At 40.4% G+C, this 21,307-nt stretch overlaps 1 protein-coding gene across 3 annotated transcripts in view; it reads right to left on the bottom strand.

Moving 5' to 3' along the window:
• The window catches only part of DPP4 (dipeptidyl peptidase 4), a 77,505-nt gene that overhangs the window by 46,430 nt on the left and 9,768 nt on the right, over positions 1-21,307 (bottom strand). For 2 of the 3 annotated variants that reach the window (XM_059927986.1, XM_059927984.1), the window contains exons 3-8: positions 8,886-8,984; positions 8,391-8,482; positions 7,008-7,088; positions 1,085-1,137; positions 895-967; positions 8-128 (exon numbers count right to left, since the gene is read on the bottom strand). In XM_059927986.1, coding sequence (XP_059783969.1) covers positions 8-128; positions 895-967; positions 1,085-1,137; positions 7,008-7,088; positions 8,391-8,482; positions 8,886-8,984 — 519 coding nt within the window. The remainder of the gene's footprint in view (positions 1-7; positions 129-894; positions 968-1,084; positions 1,138-7,007; positions 7,089-8,390; positions 8,483-8,885; positions 8,985-21,307) is intronic. The other variant, XM_059927985.1, reaches the window with a different exon arrangement.

Here is a 21,307-nt window from a genome sequence, read left to right on the forward strand (position 1 = left end):
TCTCTACCTTCATAAATCCAGTCAGTTATTCCATTATAGATTACATCTTCTTTCCCGGTCCATGTGATCCTCTGACTTGGCAAATTTGGTTCATTTTTGACATAAATGTCATTTTTCCAAACGTACGCCTAGAAAGATTGGAAAAAAAGATTGATACATAATATATTTCATCCTGGATTTTAAAAAACGTATCAATTATTTTATCCTCAAAAAATATGGGTATGCAAGTGTAATGATTACCTAAGCTTATTCCATTGAGCAGGAGGAAGAGTCATTTACTCCCTCCCCTCACATTCTTAAATTATAAGTATAGATAATAGAAGTCCAAGAAGCAGCTCTCAACCACGTTACTTGGATACTAAAGTGTATGCGAAGCCTGGGAAGACTGACCACTTCTAGAGCATGATGTGTGCTATGCATCTCTCTCCAGGGAAGGTGAGTAGATGCAGGGCAGCTGCATGCCCAGAGGGTGAAGTCAACTACAGATAAACAGTCTGTCTTCCTGTTTAGATTCTTCTGGACTTCTGACATTCTCCTAAGACTATAGCGCATGAAGGTGTATCTATAGTGACGTAGAGAAAGTCACAGAACTATCAGAAAGCAGGAATGCCTCAAAAGAAACAAAACAAAACAAAAACCAAAGTGCAACACAATTAGAATTTAAGAGTTTAATGAACATTTTCCCAGTAAATAAACAATTCTCTAACAGTAGTTCAGAAACTTTCAGGAATTGTATTTACTGTTAGACTAATAAAATATTATTTTAGGCAATAAAACTCTCTTTGATAGTGACATACTGGCTTCCTAAGTATCTGCTCTGTATCATGGTTAGCAGCTTCTGCATATGAGAGATTTGAGCCATTATTTTTCTGACAAGGGGAGAGACTCACTAACCAATTTATGACCCACTGGTGACCATGTGATCCACTGTGTGTTGTTTGGGATTCTCTCTTCTGTAATTAGCTGCCTGGAAAAAGATAAAGAGAAATATTTCCAAGTGAATAAATCATAGTGGAATTTCTTTTCTTTTTAAATTATTATTATACTAGAAAAGCATAACAGATTTTGGGAGGAAGTCACTGACCTCTTATTTAAGTCATAAATATCATACGAAGCTGTGTAGGAATGCCTCCATTGCTGCAAAAGAAAACAAACATTTCAGGCTTCTGTGATTTTTGATAGTTTGACCACTTGCTATAGGAGCCCAGCTGAGAGATAAAGCCATATAACATTGTATAATTCTCAACTTTTATATCTTATGATTCCCTATCTAGATCCTTAAAATTTTGGAATTAGAAAATATCTCAGAAATCATCTAGTACAAACTCCTCTGGACTTCATCTATAACTTTTCTCTGGCCTCACCTCTGCAAAGGAGACTTCCCAGGACCACAGTGGACTGAGGTGTCACTTCCTGTGCAAACATTACTCCCAGCACTTACCACAGTAATGTTAAGCTCACCTGTTTAAGAAAATGCAAATTTTCCCTTTTCAACCATCTTATTGGCAAAATATCTTAAAGATCTCTAATTCTATTGCTGGTAGTGATGGGGAGAGATGCTTACTTTCCTACATTGATCATGACAATATAAAGTGTTACAGATTTTTTGAAAGCCACCTGGCAATACGTATTAAAATTGAAATACATGTACCATCAATATTTTAAATAACCATCTCAAGAAGCTAAAAAATGAAAAGCAAACCAAATCCAAAGAAATTAGAAGAAAAGAAATAATAAAGGTAAAAGCAGTAATCAAATAGAAAAAATATAATAGAGAAAAATCCAACAAAGCTAAAAACTGGTTCTTTGAAAAGACTAATAAAATTACTAACATAGAGTAAGAAAAAGAGTATGAATGAATAATATCAGAAATGAATAATGGGATACCACAATGGGCTCTACAGACATTAAAAGATTATAAGACCTTATTTTAAATGTTTTTTACCTATAAATCTAAAAAGTTAGAAAAAAGGACAAATTCCTTGAAAAGCAAGTTATCAAAAGTGAGACGAAAGAGTGAATCTGAATAGTTTTACATCTAATAAACAACTGAATCCATAAATAACCTCTGTACAAAGAAAACTCCCAGCTCAAATAATTTTACCAGCAAACTCCTTGTCATTTATCCAAATGAGCTGAAAACTTATACCCACACAGAAAACCTACACACAAATGTTTACAGCAGCTTTATTCATGTTTGCCAAAACTTGGACATAACCAAGATGTCCTTCAACAGGTGAATGTATAAACAAACCATGGTCCATGCAGACTATGGAATATTATTCAGTGATAAAAAGAAATGACCTACCAAGCCATGAAAAGAAATGGAGGAAACTTAAATGCATATTGCTAAGTGAGAGAAGCCAATCAAAAAAAGGCTACATACTGTATGATTCCAACCACATGACATTCCGGAAAAGACAAAATTACAGAGAGAGTAAAGGTCAGTGGTTGCTAGGGGTTCGGGCGAAAGGAGGGACGAACAGGTGGAGCACAGGGGATTTTTAGGAAAAGTGAAAATACTCTGTATGATACTATAATGACAGATAAAAGTCATTATACACTCTACATTTGTCAAAACCCATAAAACGTACAAAACAGAGAGTGAACCCTAATGTAAACTATGAACTTTAGTTAATAATAATGTGTCAATATTGGCTCATCAATTGTAACAAATGTACTACACTAATGCAAAATGTGAATAATAGGGAAAATAGCAGGGGTGGAGGTGAGGTGGGGGTGTGGTGAGGAAGTATATGGGAACCCCCTGTACTTTCCACTCATTTTCTGTAAACCTAAAGCTGCTCTAAAAAATAAAGTCTATTAATTCAAAAATAAATGAGCTAGAGCCATAGCAGATGACTTGGAAGAAGTTCCACATGGTACCACTGAGTGAGAAATGCAATTTACAGAAAATAGGATTCTATTTTTATAAAATAAACAATAACTAAAAAGAATCTCTATCTTCCTAGAATTATATGAATAAGGAAACAAATATAAAATATGGAGGGCTATACAATAGATTCTCAACATGGGATACCTGGGGAAAAGGCAGAGGGGTGAGAAGTAGGGAGCCAAGAAAAAATGGTAAAAAATAAGACTGAAGATTTTTTAAATATATGATCACAGATTTGCATTTATGAAATATTATGTTTATATGTGGATACATATATAAATTAAAGTTTTTTTTTTCAAAATTACTTGTCTGTATGTCTGTCTTCCCTACCATACTCCTGGAGGTAAGAAATTGTGTCTTATTCATCTTTAAATACCCAGAGTCTGGTCTAGCACAAGCCACATAGTATGTATTCAAGAAACAGACCAAACTAAAATAATCGAAGTTTACCTATGAGGCTGAAATAGATGAAATAGGTAGCCCAAGACCCCCAGCTGTATTAGCAGAGCTGAGACACGTCAGGTCCCTAATCTTGAAAAATATTTCCACTTATCATTTATCACCCTCCTGTCCTCTCATGTCAACAAATATTTATTGTCTCCTCTTTTTTGCAAGTCATAACATTCTTTTTTGAATCCTGGATTATTCTGACACACTCCATGCTTGTTTCTGGAAAACCTCTGAGTATAATACTCGCTAGAGCCAAAAGTTGTGGTACAGGCTAAAAATATTAAGAGATTTAAGAAGTTTTGAGATCATTTCAGGGTGGCAGATCTATCATGGGTTGTAAAGGGAAATCCAAGATGTTTGTATATTCACTTCATCTTCTGAAACAGACTTATCAGTCTATTTAGGCTATAAACATTGGCACCTATCCTCTTGATTAGGCATTACTGGATAAGACAGGCTCCCTCTTTTTGAGGAGCTCATAGTTGAATGAGGGATATGGAGACATAAACTACAAGAAAAGAATCACAGAGCATGCAATGGAGGTGGGTGGGGAAAGGCAGGAATCATAAATTAGGAACTGGGGAGGGAGAGAGGCTTATGGAAAAGGTGATTCTTGGACTGAGTCTCAGTGGCAGAGGACTGCCACACAGAGAAGGGCAAAAAAGCATCATAGCAGAAAGAGGTTCAAGCATGAAGATAGGAAAGATCATGTTTAAGAGCACAAATTTTGGAGTCTTCTAACCCGGATTCAAGTCTTGCTATAGACTGAATATTTGTATTCCCCCTTTACCCTCAGTTCATATGTTGAAATCCTAACCCCCAGCCTGATGGTATTCTGGAGATGGGATCCCTGGTGGGTGACTAAGTCACGAGGGGGAAAGCTCTCATGAATGGGATTAGTTTCCTTATAAAAGAAACTCCAGAGAAATCCCTTGACCCTTCTACCATGTGAGGACACACGGAGAAGATGGCCAACTATGATCCAGGAAGTGAGACCTAGACAGACACTGAATCTGCTGGCACCTTGATCTTGGACTTCTCAGCCTCCAGAACTCTGAGAAATAAATTTCTGTTGTTAAGCCACCCAGGCTGTGATGTTTATAGCAACCCAAATGGACGAAGGCAAGTCTCCAATATGTAATGTCAGGCAAGTTTCTTTCTAGACTTCAATTTTCTCTTTAGGAAGATGAGGATAGTGACAGACACAATCTCAGGAGCATGAGAATGAATGTGAAGTATTTAGCAGGACTCCTGGACGTTGTCAACAAGTCACAGATGATGCAACTATTATTATCTGTACAGCGTTAAGCGATGAGGCGAGATGCTATGAGAACATCCATAGTAGGCTGTATGGTACTTACTTATTTATGTTTTCTTTTTTTTAATTAATTAATTTTTAAAAAATTATTTATGTTTTTGTTCACTGACTCACTTACCTTTTTTTGTAGCTACACCTTAAAATTAAGAACTGATCTTTCTGAATGCACTAGCTCAGTCATGGAGAAAACATGCAGTAGGATCTAAAGAACACTGGAAGTAGACCTCCAGGGAAATGGAATAAAAGTAGACTTTTCTTTGTTCTTGATGTGTTCCTTGAGAGTTGATTAGTCAACACATTTACGCTGTATAGAAAATTCTATTGAATACTCGGGGAAGTAAAATAGAATATAGAGTTCTCTATTTCAGGAATCTTTTGATTTAATGCTCGGCAATAAAATGTATGAAGAAAGTAAGCTAATGTGATAGAGAGTGAATGGTGGGGGAACAGAGTAGCATCGACAAAGCCTGGACCTGAATCACTAAAAAGGGAGAGCATATGATGAGCAGGGGAAGAAGGTGCCAGGATGAAGCAATAGCAAATGCTTTGGCCCTTAGATGGGAATGAAAGTGATGCTTGAGAAAAATGAAGAGCTTTGCACTTAAAGGTTCTTAACTTAGGATCGCTGAATCACTTGGGAGTCCTTAAAACTACCCACGCCTGGGCCCCATCCATAGCTATGCTGAGTTAGTTGGTGTGCAGTAGGCTGTAGGCATCTGTATTTTAAAAAAACTCCCCCAGGTGATTGATCCTAAGGAGCAGGCAGGGCTGGGAAGCTCTGGCCAAGCATGGTGAGTGCAGAGAGGGAGGTGGGAGGTGGGTTCAGAAGGGCAGAATGTCAGGCTGAAGGGGACAGCATGAAAACAGCAAAAGCAGTTAAATGCACATGAAAACTTCAGTGATACAACAAATACAAATTACCAATGACGGTTGTCCAGCTAAGGTCTACCAGTGAAATACATCCATTAGTACACATCATATGGCACTTGCTGAACTTGGCTAAATAGGAAATGAGCTGGTATTTATCTTGCTGTTTCTACCTTAACCTCATAGTCTTTATATATTTGTCTTTAACATGGGAAATTGTTAATCTGTGGTTCTCAACCCTGGTTGCTCATTAAAATACTCTACGTGTTAAAAAAAAAAACAACAAAAAAAACTGATGCCAGCTTCACCCCAGAGACTTCAATTTATTGATCTGGGGATTGGACCTGGACACTAGGAATTTTTAAAAGCTCCTTAAGTGATTTTAACCTGTAGACAGCAATAAGAACCACTGAATTAAACAAACACTAATTCATTAATTGGGAACAGATATGTTAAAGTTAGGCTTAGGCTTCTGATTCCTTCCTGGTGGATTGGTTTAGCAGAACATAGTCAGCAAGGCTTCATGTCCAGGAAATGGAGCCCAGCACAATGAATCAGGGCAAATATTATGATCGAGCGTCACCATCCCAAAATGGGAAATGGAGTACGGGATGGTTGGCATGGCCTGAATACAGCAGCGCTGGTGTGTGGGATAAGGTCACTCAGTATTTACTATTTATTCTAGAGAAAAAAGGCAGAGGTAGGGATCCCCAGCTTTGTAGTTTGTTTTCGAGCAGAATCTCTCTACAGGTTTTTAATCTTTCCTGTATGTCTCAAAACTTCCTATACTCAACAACCGTTGTCAAATCCATGAATAATCAAAAAGCTGCAGTTAAAGTCACTGGCGATCGGCGGCTACCCTAAACATGAGAAGGATGTGTGATTAGGCTGTAACCTTTCCTGAATGTGTCAGAATCTGATGTTGGGCTGGGCAACTGGAGGAAGCTGAGAGCTCCCTGCAGGGCACTGATGACTGGTGCTGAGGCCGCCCCTTTGGAACGGTTTGTATATGGTGGGACCTGGGGGCTGGGAGGTGGTCTGAGTCACTGTGCAGAGTCTCTTCTAGAGGATGAGAAGTTTAACTGTTTTTAAAGAAATACTTGAGAGTTTTAATATATGTCGACCTGAGACAAAGGAAATAAAGGTTCTATTACTGGATGTACGAGTCAGACATGTACACGTACTTTTAAATTATAAGTTCTTATTAACTTATGTTTTTAGTATCTATCTATAATATTACTTTAGCGTTTTAGTATTTGAAAACCCTGAAAATGAATTTCTTTTAAAACATTCGTTGGACTTATCTTTTATGAATGAGAATGACCATTTCTCCTTTTGATATCGAATGAATGAGTTTTTAGCGCCTACTGTTTTACTTAGGTATCAATCCTAAATAGTCACAGACTTGAAATCAGTTATAAAATAACATACTCATAGGATTCTTTAAATGTCACAGTAAAAAAGCATTTCTTTTACCTTCGCATAGTTGTATTCGAAGAGAATATATTGTCTATCGGGAGATACTGAATAATCATTTATAGAATATCCAAATTCATCCTGTCAATCAAGTAGAAAAAAGAACAATTGAACGATTCCATTTAACTGCCGTTATTGAGCACTTACTGTGTAGAGGGTACAGTTCTAGACTTGTGGCTGGTAGCTTGAGAGGTTCCGGTCTAGAAGAGGGGGCACACTCCCTCACACAAATGACCATGAGGCAAGGTGGGTGGTGATCAGGGTTAGAGAATCAGAGAGGGAAGGATTTATTTTAATGAAGGAAAGATGGCTATGTGGGTGGGGATCAGGAACAGAGAGAGAACTTCCTCAGGAGGGGAAACAGCAGGAGTAAAAACCCAGATGCAGAAAGGGCATGCATATTTAGAGACTGCCTAAAGGTTAGTTGTAACCTGAATACAGTATAGGGTGTGTCAGACAAAGAGAAGACATAAAATTAGAAAAATAGCCAGGGCCTAGATATAAGAAATGGACCTATGAACTACTTTTTGCACATGGATGTGAGAGAATCTTATCTGGCTTTTACAAAGATGCTCTGGTGACCCAGTGGCTGAGATGAGACGAGAGGGGAGGGGTTACATTAGCCCTGGACTTGGGCAATGCCGTGGTCTGATTTACAGAATGGAGAGAGGGACACTCGTTAGAATACTGTCACAAGATTAATCAAGGCTTCGAACCAGGACTATACCGTGGAAATGGAAATCTGAGAGACACTTGATGTTGCAAGGGAGGACTGATAGGGTTTGTTGAGTAGCTAAATAAGGGGACTGACAGAGGAATCAAGGATTCTGAGGTTTCTGGCTTAAGTGACTTTGAGGAGGGCGCTATTTACCAAGACTGGGAACTCAGGAAGAGGACTAGTGTGCCTTCCGTTTGCTAGGAGAGGGAAGGGGAAATAACTAGTTTAGCTTGGGACACTGAGTTTAAAGTGACTGCAGGCCATCCATGTGCCAGAATCGGCAAGCTGTTGGAAACAGAGGTCTAGATCTCGGGAGTAGGTTAGTGTTACAAGCATGTATTTGAGAAGCACCTGTGCTGTGGAAGTGCATGGAATTCGCTGAAGGAGAGCATGCAAAGTGAGGAGGGAGGGGAGCAGTGAAGACACGGCCCTGAGGAGCACTTACACGTAAGGGTATGGGCAGAGGAGGAGGAATCGTCAAAGGAGACTAAAAAGTAGCCAAGGCAGGGAGCATTCCAAGAAGAAGAGAAAGATCCACTGTGCCATATGCTGCAGAGAGAGTCCAACAGGATGAGAAATGATAGTACTCATGATTTGAAAGGTTATGAAAAAGAAAATCCCCAGAATTCCCTTAAAGCATGAATTACTTATGTGATTAAACATACAAATGTACTGTTCTCCAAGAACATGGAGCTGTTTCCATATTCAGCATTGAATAGCAAGATATTATTTTCTTGTTTGTAGAGATATTCATGATCTAAAGAGAGAAAACGGCCAGATCAGTATTTCAAGATGCTTTTAAACATCTTCATAAGCTAAAAAGTCATGCAATAAAAATTTAAGACAAATTCACACAAGTACTAAAAAGGCATTTCTAAGGTGGAAAAACATGAACTGATGAATATTACACTAGTATGCCTTCATTTTTCCATCATTATTGTAAAGGGCTCAATTCACATTTAACTTTTTATAGTACATATCAAAGAAATACTCAAGTTTCTTTCTGTCTTATCTCCCTTTCCACCCTTAAGTAGAAAAAACTTTCCCATACGGTTAAAAAAAAATAAGGATATTTTCTCAGTGCCATAAAAGTGCCCCACAACCTAACCAGAATGAAAATAACCATAAAAATCAGCCCCCTCTCCGCCAAAAATCCTTACCTGAAACCCATCGCAAGGTGTAGAACTTCACTCTAAAAGTATTTTTTAAATAATCGGTTAGAGTGTAGGTTCGGCGACTATCAGCTGTAGCATCATCTGCTGGTTGGAAAAAAGAACCAAATGTTCAGTAAGACGGGATAACCTGTTTCGCATAAAATAAAAAAAAAAAAAAGGATATCTACAATATACACTAGTCACCAAATACAGAAATACACTGACAAAATGCAAAATACATCTTGAAAGAGTTCGGACTGAGAAAAAGGGTAAAAATGCATTTAGCTGTTAAAGTGGATGCGAGACTGTGTTTTTCACGGTGCTACATTAGTGAGCTTCATTTCGAAGGTCTAGATCAACAACGTCCAAGGGAAATATAGTGTGAGTACACTTTCTAGTAGCCATATTTAAAAATTTTTAAGGTGAAATTAATTCTAATTGCATATTTTATTTAGCCAGTATATCAAATATTTTATCATTTCAGTGTGTTGTCGGTTTTTATATGTTATTAATAGATCTTTCACATTATTTCTTTTCATACTAAGTCTTTAAAATCTGATATGTAATTGATGCTTATATCTCAATTTGAATGGGCAACTTCCCAGTCAATGCAGTGGATGGCACGAGGCTAGATCATCCTTTCGTGAGGCCATGAGGTCCACTTCTAAGTCCTCTCGCTCCGCAAAGACCTTTAAGATATGCTGATCACCCAGGTCAGAGATCTTCGTTTCTATCATCACTTTTCCTTGAATTTGATTAACGTTTACATGAAACCTTTCCCTTGGATTGTGTGACAACCTCAGCCCTTCTCCTAACCCTCTGACCATTATTTTTCCATCTCCTACTTTGACTCTATTTTTCTCCACTGACCTGTAAGGCAGAAATGCTTTGATATTAGTCTTCAGCTTTCTACTCCTCTCTCTCTACAGTTTTCCTTCCAGGGAACTCCAGAGAACGCGAGCTCCTGGGCTTCAGGCATACTTACCATTTAGATAAATGACGATATCTGCTCTCACTACCTTAGCCTACTGCACCCATGCTTACATTTCCAGTGCTGTGTTCAGCCTTCTTAGTTGACTTGCCCCACTCTAACCCTATACATACCCTGTCTAAAATAATTGTCTTCCTTCCAAAACTAGATTTCCATAGGAAATTTGTGTGGTTTTATATTCTGTTACTGAAGACGCCAATTCAAAGGCTGAAAATCATTTTGATGTCTCCCTCGTTTTTACCATCCCCTACAACCGATCAACCCTATTGACTCTTCCTGTGAAATCTCTTCTCCAGGTATCCCTGCCATCAGGTTCTCCCAATCCAATTCCTGCCCTGCACCATCAGTGGAATGATCTTTCTAAAATGCCACTTTCATTCTGGTGATCTCTTCCTCAAAAGCTTCCAATGAGTCCCCACTGTCTACAGGGAGACTTGGACTCCTTAGCCTGGCAATTGCAGCCTCCACAGTCTGATGTGAGACTCTTTCCACGCTTATTTTCACTCTCTCCCTGCAAGAACCTTCTAACCTAGCCACACTGATCTGCCTACTGAACCCAGCAGATCTTCTTAGGCTTGTCTGACTCTACTCCTTGTCCTAAGCCACTTCCTGGCATGTCTTCAACTGCTTCTCCAACTGTCACAAGCCTCCCTCCTCCATTTCCCACCTCTGTCATGAAGACTTCAATTCGGCCTCTGACTTTTGCCCCCATGCTACTCATTGGGCTCCTGTCACTTACTAACTTGTGTTGATAACTATTTTTCCATGCCTGCCTGTGTGATCTACTCAGCTAGGCCATGTATTCTTTTGAAGACAGAGCTTTGGGTTTTTGTTCGTTGGTTTGGGGTTTTTGTTTTTGTTTTTCATCAACCTTAGCATCTAGCACAGTTGTATGGCATAAAAGAGACCCACAAAAAAAGTTTTTGTTGATTGGAGTAGGGTATCATCCTATAAGCATAGTCAAGCCAATGTGATTCCTCTTCCTCAATCCCGGAGCCTCCACTGATGACAAATACCCTAAAGTCTTTTTCCACACTCTCTACGTTTTCCACGTACGTGTAAACATACACTCACCAAATCAGCCACTACCATAACATTCTATAACTGCAGTTCTTTTCGGGGATTTCAAAGCCAGCGGTATCTTCTCATGTTAATTTTTTACAGCCTGTGGAGAAGTAGATCTCGTACAGGAAATGCTCTTTCAAAAAATGTTCTTAAGATTTTATTTCTTTGGATTTGATCTGATAACATAGTCTTGTTTCTGCCTATAAAACCTTCAGCTTCGATAGATAAAATTGCTACCCTTTATTTTATTACTTTATTGATTTTGTTTAAGCCTAGTTTGTTAAGTAAAATATTCTTTTAAAAGCTTTTGTTTTTCAAGTCAATCCTGCATTTCTCCCCTGAAAGTTAATAAGATATTTGTGTTTGTTAGCAAAAATACAGCAAGTGAGTAAAGCCAGTCCTTGAGTTTAACCTTTAAATAAGAAGTAAAGCATTGTGCTACAGAAAATAATATTTGAAACTCATGTTGGACTACAAAATTACAAATCTGGATTTGCTCACTAACACCCTCAATTGTTTGTATTCATCCAATCATCCTATTATATAAAAATAGTTATAAAGTGAGTATCATTGTTAAGGATAAATACCCTGCTATCAAGAGCTATTAGTCTAAAATGAACATAAAACACATCCCCAAATTAGTACAAATCAAGGTATCAGTGGTAAGAGACATTCACAATCCTAATATTATCTGCTGATGTAGATGTTTAGATAGATCTGTAAATAGAAATAGATCAATTTATACAAACATACGTATATTACAACCAACTGAATGTCTGTATCCCCTCAAAATTCACATGTTGAAATCGTAACCGCCATATGATGGTGTTAGGACGGGGAGCCCTTGGTAGGTAATTAGATCATGAGTACTAATCCTCATGAATGGGATTAGTTCCCTTTAGAAAGTGACTCCAGGAAGCTCTCTCACCCCTTCTGCTATGTGAGGACACAGGAAACGGGTCCTCACCAGACACTAAACACCGAATCTGCTGGCATCTTGATCTTGGACTTCCTAGCCTCCAGAACTGTGAGAAACAAATGTTTGTTGTTTAAGTCACCCAGTCTCTGCTATCTTTATAACAGCAGTCCACACATACTAAGACATACATATCTATAATAAGACAGACATATCAACATAAAGCGTCTATCACTGACTCTTGATTTTGTGAGAATGAACTGCATACCTACCATATAGATCAGATACAGTGTTATCTCACATGGGGGTATTCGCCCAGGTTTTAAAGGACAACACGCTTCAATCTGGAATAATAAAATAACTGAGACAAAAACCCCCGTGATGTCACCTGCTGCCCTGCACGCTGATCTTCCTCGCTGGGCACTTACCCCTCCTGCCGCTTCGCCTCCGATGTCCCTGGGCTCATCCTCTCATCAGGCCTCAGCCTTTCTAAACCCATCATCTCTGCCAGATTCAGACTCCCTTCTGCTCATAATGGGCTCAGCGTGATTTCGATCCATCTGCTGATGTTCAGATATCAATACCGATGCCAGGCCGTGTTCTTGCTACGGCCCAGGACATGGGTGCAAGGCCCGGGCCACCCTTGGCTTGTGTTACCCTCACTCAGCTCCTTTACAACACCACTGCAAAACTGGAACAAGCAGAGCAACAAATGTTCCTTGTTTTTTGCCTTGCCATTTGATAAGCAGCGCAAACTGGAAGACTTTCGAAACATCTAGATAAGCGAGTTCTGTGAGACGTGAGTGCCAAGTCCAGGGTTTTTTGTTTTTTTGGTTTTAATTTTATTTCTTTATTTCTTTATTTATTTATGGCTGTGTTGGGTCTTCGTTTCTGTGCGAGGGCTTTCTCTAGTTGCGGCGAGCGGGGGCCACTCCCCATCGCGGTGCGCGGGCCTCTCACTATCGCGGCCTCTCTTGTTGCGGAGCACAGGCTCCAGACGCGCAGGCTCAGTAGTTGTGGCTCACGGGCCCAGTTGCTCCGCGGCATGTGGGATCCTCCCAGACCGGGGCTCGAACCCGTGTCCCCTGCATTGGCAGGCGGATTCTTAACCACTGCGCCACCAGGGAAGCCCCAAGTCCAGGTTTTGACCTTTAGCAAGTTCATAGTTTGCTGCCAAGTTACAAACTATTCTGTCAAACACCAGAGGACACGCCCACATTTCTCTTTCCTTGTCTGATTGCTCCCTGACAGGGCACCCGTGCAACAACAGATGAAGGTCTTTGGCTGCTAGTGTGGTCTTCCTGGTGGGCCTGGGACATATCGTTTATTTGACTTATCAGTTTAAAGCATTATGCTAGCCAAGCAGAGCAGTTAATCTTATGTTACCCATCAGTTTACACAGAAACTCCTAGATTCATGTCTCCTTGAATTTAAAAATAAAAAAAACGGTTAACAACTTTATACTTTACTGTTTTGGTGAGACCAACTATTAGGTTGAACCATATGAAAATGTCATTTTTATCAGTCAAAAATGGCAGAATAACAGCTTTTAAAATGGTTCAACTTAATAAATTTCTCATCAAAGTGTATGGTATCTTAATGAGTCCTGGTTGTAGGATCAAGATCATTTCTGAATAAAAGGAATTCCAGAATGGTAAGATCTAAGTAAGAGAGTGGTGTAGTTCCACAGAATAGTCTTGCTTTAACCAATGGTTATTTTAGGATTACAGGATATTTTAAATTTTTTTTAAATTAATTAATTAATTAATTTATGGCTGTGGTGGGTCTTCGCTTCTGTGGGAGGGCTTTCTCTAGTCGCGGCAAGTGGGGGCCACTCTTCATTGCAGTGCGCGGGCCTCTCATCATTGCGGCCTCTGTTGTTGCGGAGCACAGGCTCCAGATGCGCAGGCTCAGTAGTTGTGGCTCACGGGCCTAGTTGCTCCACGGCATGTGGGATCTTCCCAGACCAGGGCTCGAACCCGTGTCCCCTGCATTGGCAGGCAAATTCTCAACCACTGCGCCACCAGGAAAGCCTTTGAATTTTTTTATATTCATTAATATTAACCTTTTTTGGTCTGTATGAAACTGTGATATAAAATATTTCTACCTCAGAAAGATAAACTGTTTTGGTAAATAAACGGCTAATGAAATGCAACTAAAAGGAAAAGTGCTCTTTACAGCTCATAAACTCATAAAGTTGTTAAACATGGGTAATAGATATCTGGTTTTAGAGTTCTTGTGTTCCATATGGTAATCAGTTAACATTTTATATTGATGCTAAGGAAATAAAATGAGTGTTACTTTAGAATTTGCTCTAGCAAAATAGCAGCCTTGACATTGGGACAGAGGAAGAAAAATCAAGAAGGCAGAAGAAGAAACTGACTGGAAAGTTGCTCACACCTTTTATTCTCCAGCAGCACACGTGGGCTGCCACCCATCACCAATGATTCAACAGATACCAATAAGGGGTTGGGTCCCTGATGGCTTTGAAATCAGAGAGCCTGAACTTGAACCCAGGCCTAATTCTTGCACAGGAGCCTTAGGAAAGTTACTGAATCTTTCCAAACCTCAACTTTGTAATCTATAAAATGATAATAATAGCACTATCTAGCCCCTAGGGATCTGCCATGATGAAATGAGATAATGTATGCAAAGTTCTTAGCTCAGAATTTAAAATTTAGGAAGCTCTCCAGATAGGTTAAACTATTTATCATTATTTTGTTCCAAGCATGTGCTAGGCAATCAGGAGACAAAGATGAAAGAGTCTCTCCCTAGGAGTATCTAGCAGTGCCGCTGAGATTAGGAATTTCACTGCAATAAAATAATAGCGAATTAACTTTCACTGTGTTCAAATCCCAAACGATCCTAACAAGAAAGCATAAGAGCATCACGTTGAGAAAGCATCTAGGATAAGTACAATTGAATCATTTGCTAAGTACTGACGAGCATCACTTCCTCCTTCGACAAGTTTAATACCATCCACAGCGTTCACATGGAGGGAAAATGTTGGACTTGAGAAGAATTAGAGGAATTGTGAAAAGTGATACTTCCCTGATTACTATACACAGGAGGCATTAAAATATAATCACTATCACCAGATTTCCCTTCTCAATAAGTGAACCATCCCAGGGACATCAAGTGCATCTGATAGATGCATTGCCATTGAGCTGGAGTCCTTGAACCTGGGGCTGTGTACTCTAAGATCAGAGTGTCAGATGACCAAACTTTTGTTAGGGATGTAATCGCTGTATTTTCAAAGGTCTACTCTGAAAGGCCAACCAACTGGTACCATGCACATTTTCCAGAATAGCAAAAATTTGGAAAAAAGGAAACAACGAGGGGTTGTCCGCGTCGTGACTCTGGCCTCCGCCCTCCTTCTCCTCTTTTCCCTCCACTCCATCTGCGCTGGCCTCCCCACTCTTCCTCAGACACACTGGGCCCACTTCTGCCTCAGAGACTTTGAATTTGCTACACCCTCTGCCTGGAATATTCTTCCCCTCAGATGTGCCCAAAGCTTGTTCCCTACCTCCTTTAGGTCTTTATTTAAATGTCACCTTCCTTTCCTGGACTAACATTTACAAACCCCTGGTGAAGAAATCCTCTTTGTATCGCCCTTCCTGGCTTGCAATGTTTTTCCTCAGCAGTGATGCCATCTAACGTGCTCTAGTTTTTACTTGTTTATCGTCTGCCTCTCTTGACTGACTGTGAGCTCCAGAAGGACATTGATTGTGCTTTGTTACGTTTTGCTTGCTAGTTATCTCAGCACGGCCTAGATGGTGCGTGGCCGTAGAAGGCACTTCATAAATGTTTGTCAAATGAAAAGAGAAAAGCCAGACAACATAAACAGGAGAGCACAAACACAGGAACACAGCTCTAAATATGAGCATCGTGAACTCCAAGCGACTGGTGAGTAGGAAAGCACGTGCACTGGGCCAGCTGGGTCTAAATAGAGCGAGGATAGGAGCCTCAGGCTCTAGCCTTCCACTCGCTGTCACCAGGCATTCTCACTTCTCTACGCCTGTGACCGTCATTTACGTATTGTCTATCAGCTCAAACACACACTTCTATCCTTTGCTCAGTAATGCTGGGAAGGGGGTCTACAGCTGTGTTTCCCAGACCCCTTCATCTGCAGGCTTCCTGTTAGGTCCTGCCATTAGGGAAACACCGAGAAGGCGTGGAGTCAGTAGGAGGGACTCCCTTTAGCTTGTTGATCCTGTCAGCAGGTGCCCCGAAGGAGCACCTGTCCCAGCCTCCTGCTTTTCTTTTTATACCTGAACCTGTTGCATCCTGCCTCTCAGTTGCATGCCTCACACACCTTGGAGCTTAGAGCCCAGGACTTCTATGTCCCTATTCTCCTTTTTCCCAAGCCCTAGAGATAGCTTCTTCCTACAGCTCCTGTCTCTCACTTACCTCATAATTTTTTCTTTTGCTCTTTAATTTGTGGAACCGATTTTTATATCAAGTTTCTCTGCTGAAACATCTAGTGCGATTTCAGTGTTCGTCACGTCTGTGTGAGGATTTACACAACTTACCTGTAAAATAAGAAGGTCTCTTTCGGCTGTAAGATTACAATATCTAGACCTGGGGTTGGCAAACTTTTTCTTATAGGGCCAGATGGTAAATATTTTAGGCTGTGCAACTCCTCAAGTCGGCCATTGTAGCCTGAAAACAGCCACAGACAACATGTAAATGAATAGAAAAGGCTGTATTCCGAATAAAACTTAATTTACAAAATTCAGCAGCCAGCCCTGACTGTAGCTTGACGACCCTATCTAGACATTCCTCAGAATGGTCAGCAACACGAAAAAAAAAAAAAGCTCCCAAGACCAGTTGGAAAGACAGATGCTGAGACTGAAATTCTAACTGCCTTGAAACAATATGAATATCAACATAAGATTCCAATATATATGGCAGAGAAGTGAAAGTGGGCAGAATATTCATGTCTCAAACTTCAGGTCAAGATGAAGATGTCTATAGCCACTGGTAAAGAAATGCAAGGCCAAAGGGACTGCCTGAACTAAATCCAGTTTACCCTGCCCAGTTTACCCTGCCCTCACCCCAGTGAAGAGCCAGGAGGTTCAGCACACATAGGAAGCCAGCACTAAACAGGGCATCAGGATGGCTTTATTCCTTTCTGAAATGGAAATTGCCCGATTTTTCTATTCTGATTATAGTTACTCCCTCACCGCTTGTTAGGACTCTTCTGGGAATAATCAGGACTGGATAACAGTGGCCATAATTAATATTGACAAGGCTTTTACGCCCCACTATGTCAACTGACATTAAGCCAGTGTAATCCAAGGGGATGAGAAACAGCTGAAAGGTGGAAACGTCTTAACTGTATAAATAAATGACCCACAGGCCCGTGAAACAAGCAACTATTTTAGCAAAGGGCTGGTTTTTAGCAGCAGTAGTTGTAGTGAGACATCACTGGGAGGTCACTGTGCAAGCTAGAAATGATTAATTTGGAAAGAAAACTGATTAGAGAACATCAGCATTTGGGGAAGCTGAAAGCTCTAATACCAAGTCACTGAAGAACTTTCCAGAAAGATTCACAAGCATAATCAACAAGGCTACTCTCTGTGACAACGGTTTGTCTGCCAGGAGATGAGGAAAATGATCACTGGAAAACAAAACTGCCATAGAAATTGCCCTTTCCAGCATTCACCCAGCAAAACTTTCAGGAGGGGCTTCCCTGGTGGCGCAGTGGTTGAGAATCTGCCTGCCAATGCAGGGGACACGGGTTCGTGCCCTGGTCTGAGAAGATCCCACATGCCGCGGAGCAACTAGGCCCGTGAGCCACAATTACTGAGCCTGCGCGCCTGGAGCCTGTGCTCCGCAACAAGAGAGGCCACGATAGTGAGAGGCCCGCGCACCGCGATGAAGAGTGGCCCCCGCTTGCCGCAACTAGAGAAAGCCCTAGCACAGAAACGAAGACCCAACACAGCCGTAAATAAATAAATAAATAAATAAATAAATAATTTAAAAAAAAAATCTGTAAGCTCAGAAAAATGGTCCAACTACCCTTAAAAAAAAAAAAAAAAAAGAATCAGCAGAAAGCAGAAAAATTAGGCCAAAGCTGAGTTATCCCATGAAATGCCTTCTATAACAAACTGCATTAAACCAATAAAGAAACCCCTTCTCCAAGGTAGAGTTTGAGCAAACAATGGAGCTCAAACTCCGTTTGAGTTTGATCTACGTACAAAGCCTTTAAAAAAAAAAAAAAAAACTTTCAGGAGTGTGAGACAAGTATTATTATAATGCCTGTCTCTGGGACTGTTAAAAAATTTTTTTTAAGTTAAAAATATATAAAGAGTAATCATTACAGATACTTATAGAGACCTTCCAATGTGCTGGGCTATTCTAGGCATTGTACACTTATTAACTTATTTTCATCCCAATTTTACAGGTAAGGAATCTGAGGTGCAGATAGTAACCAGACTCAAGTCTCATGACTAGTAAGCCCTAGGCAATAGGGTTCTGAAGCTTGTGGTTATAACCACTGCTCTAAACAACCTAAGTATGCAGCAGAGTGAGGTACATGTAAATGCTTGTTGGCAGTTTTTGTGAGTTAGCATAGATGGATTAGACTTTATGGAAGTGTCTGGATTCAATCTTTGCAAATAATCTAAACAGGCAGCTTGGTAGTATCATTTGGACCTGGGACAGTTGGTAGGTTACATTAGAACATAATTTTTTCTAGTGCTCTGAAGTCAGAGGGGCATCAATTCTTTCCGAAAACCCTAGAATTTTCTCTCTGGAGTGTTATTAAGGATGGCAGCTCTGTGACTTCTGGAAAGGAGGTTGCACTACCCTCCTCCTCTCTTCCATGGTACAACTGGTAACTCTCATCATCTTTTCCCTACACTCATAAAAAGTAGCCATGCAAGCTTTATAACAGGTTTCTTTTCTACCCCCCCCCCCTTTTTTTCATGTTTCCTAGATCTTAAACATAACAAATCTTGAATAACTCAGGCCCTGCAGTACACATTTTCAAAAGAGTGGGAACTTGTCCAGTGAAAAGATTCAGCGATTCCTCCCTTAGAGCCACCACAGGGGCTTGTTTGTTACTCTGCTTTCCACTTCTGTCTGTCCCTTCCTCCACTCTTTAACCCTTTCCTCAGCACTTGGAGGCAGAAGCGGACCTGCCCCGGGCCTCAGATCCTGGTCCTCTTGATTTCTTAGGGGCTCTGTTTCATCTCTTCTCTCTCAGTATCTTCATTTCGTTTTCACTGCTTACTTCTGCCCTTTCTATAAGCATGCACAGGGTGTACTCATGTCAAACAAATACTTACTGACCCTGTGGGCTCTTGCAGCCATCTTCCTATTTCTCTTGTATTTATCAGCCTACGTCTCAAACAATCCGCATCTGTGGCCTTCAGTTTGTCCTGGTCCCTCCTCATGCCTCTGGAACTACCCCTCCTCCATACACTACACTTTGCTACAACATCATCTTCTTCAATGCTTATTCTCTATACCATATAGTTTGCCAATTAATCAAGTAATCTTCTATCATTAGTCAAATATTTAATCTGAACAGTCATGTCTTCACTGGTCTGTAAGTAAGCTGAATGGATGAATTTATTTTATCAAACAGCTGCTGGCACTATACGAATAGGTACGCATGATCTAGTAGTGCATGACTTGACCCCATATTTAGGAATGTAAGAATTTTAATCAGAATTAAAGTCACATTAAAAACTGTTCATCAAAAACATATTTTTACATGAGCTCTAAGATAATTTCTTTAATTCACCAAATGTTTGTCAAGCTGTACTGGATTGAATAGTTTCCCCACCCCCCAAAATTCATGTCCACTGGGAACCTCAGAAAGTGACTTTATTTGGAAATAGGGGTTTTGTAGATGTAATTAGTTAAGATGAGGTCATACGGGATTAGGGAGGGCCCTAAAATCAATGACTAGTGTCCTTATAAGAAGGCCACGCAAAGACATGCTTTTGCTGACTTGGAAAATGAAGAGGACCATGTGGAGACAGAAAGGGAAGAAGGCCATGTGACAATGAAAGGAGAAATTGGAGTCATACAGCTACAAGTCAAGGTGGTTGCCAGTAACCACCAGAAGCTGGAAGAGGCAAAGAAGGATTCTTCCCTGGAGCCTTCAGAGGGAGCGTGGCCCTGACGACACCTTGATTTTGGACTTCTGGGCTTCATAACTGTGGAAGAATAAATTTTTGTTGTTTTAAGCCACTCAGTGTGTGGTAATTTGTTACAACAGCCCTAGGAAAGCACCCACTCTGTTTTTCAATGTTCTGAGCACTAGAGATATGAGTGAACAAAACAAAAAAAATTCTTGCCCTCATGAAGCTTACATTCTAATGGGGGGGAGACATAGGAGCAAACAGTAAATAAATAATGCCTTATGTTAGGAGGTTAAGTGTCACAGTTAAGTGCTAGAGAAACTCTGCTTTTTAAGGGCTCATGTGATTAGATCAGGCTCACCCAGGTCATCTCCCTTTCTTAAAGCTGATTATGCCATCATATAACATCACCTAACCACCAGGATAAAATCCATTATATTCACAATCTCAGAGATTAGGCAGAGATTAGCACACGGGGCAGGGAGGAAATCTGGGGAAACAGTTTAGAATTCTGCCTATCACAGTCATCTTGCCAGCTGTGTTGAGAATACACTGCAGGGAGTAAGAAGAGAAATAGGGAGATTTTTGCAATATTTCAGGTGAAAGGCGATGGTGTCTTGGACTAGGGTGGTAGTAGTGGAGGTGCTGAGATACGGCCAAACTCTGAAAGAACATGAAGGTAGAAGTGATAGGGTTTGCTGACCGATTGGATGTTGAGTGTGAACAAGGGAGAGGAGTTGAGAACTGCATGAATTTTGGCCTCAGTAACTGAAAAAAAAAATGACTTGCTATTTGCTGAGACCAGATGTATTAAGGGAGGAATAAGTTTGAGGGGATTAAAAAGTTTGGGGAGATGTTACTTTGAGATGCTAATAGCATCAAAATGGAGATGTCCACTTAATAGTTGCACATATGCATGTAGAGTTCAGGAAAGAGGTCTGGTCTGGAGATACAAATTTGGGTGTTGCTGTCAGGTTATAGATGGTGTTTAAGGCCATGGGAGTCGATGAGATCACCTGGGAGAAAGAAGGAAGAGGTTCCAGGATGAAGCCTTGGAGTCCAAGGTTAGAAGTCAGACATGACACTGGGAGGGGGAAGGGTAAGCTGGGACGAAGTGAGAGAGTGGCATGGACATATATACACTACCAAATGTAAAACCGATAGCCAGTGGGAAGCAGCCGCATAGCACAGGGAGATCAGCTTGGTACTTTGTGACCACCTAGAGGGGTGGGATAGGGAGGGTGAGAGGGAGGGAGACGCAAGGGGGAAGAGATATGGGGATATATGTATACATATAGCTGATTCACTTTGTTATAAAGCAGAAACTAACACACCATTGTAAAACAATTTTACTCCA

The sequence above is a fragment of the Balaenoptera ricei genome, chromosome 7, assembly GCF_028023285.1.
Source record: "Balaenoptera ricei isolate mBalRic1 chromosome 7, mBalRic1.hap2, whole genome shotgun sequence".
In the NCBI taxonomy this organism is placed as follows: domain Eukaryota; kingdom Metazoa; phylum Chordata; class Mammalia; order Artiodactyla; family Balaenopteridae; genus Balaenoptera; species Balaenoptera ricei.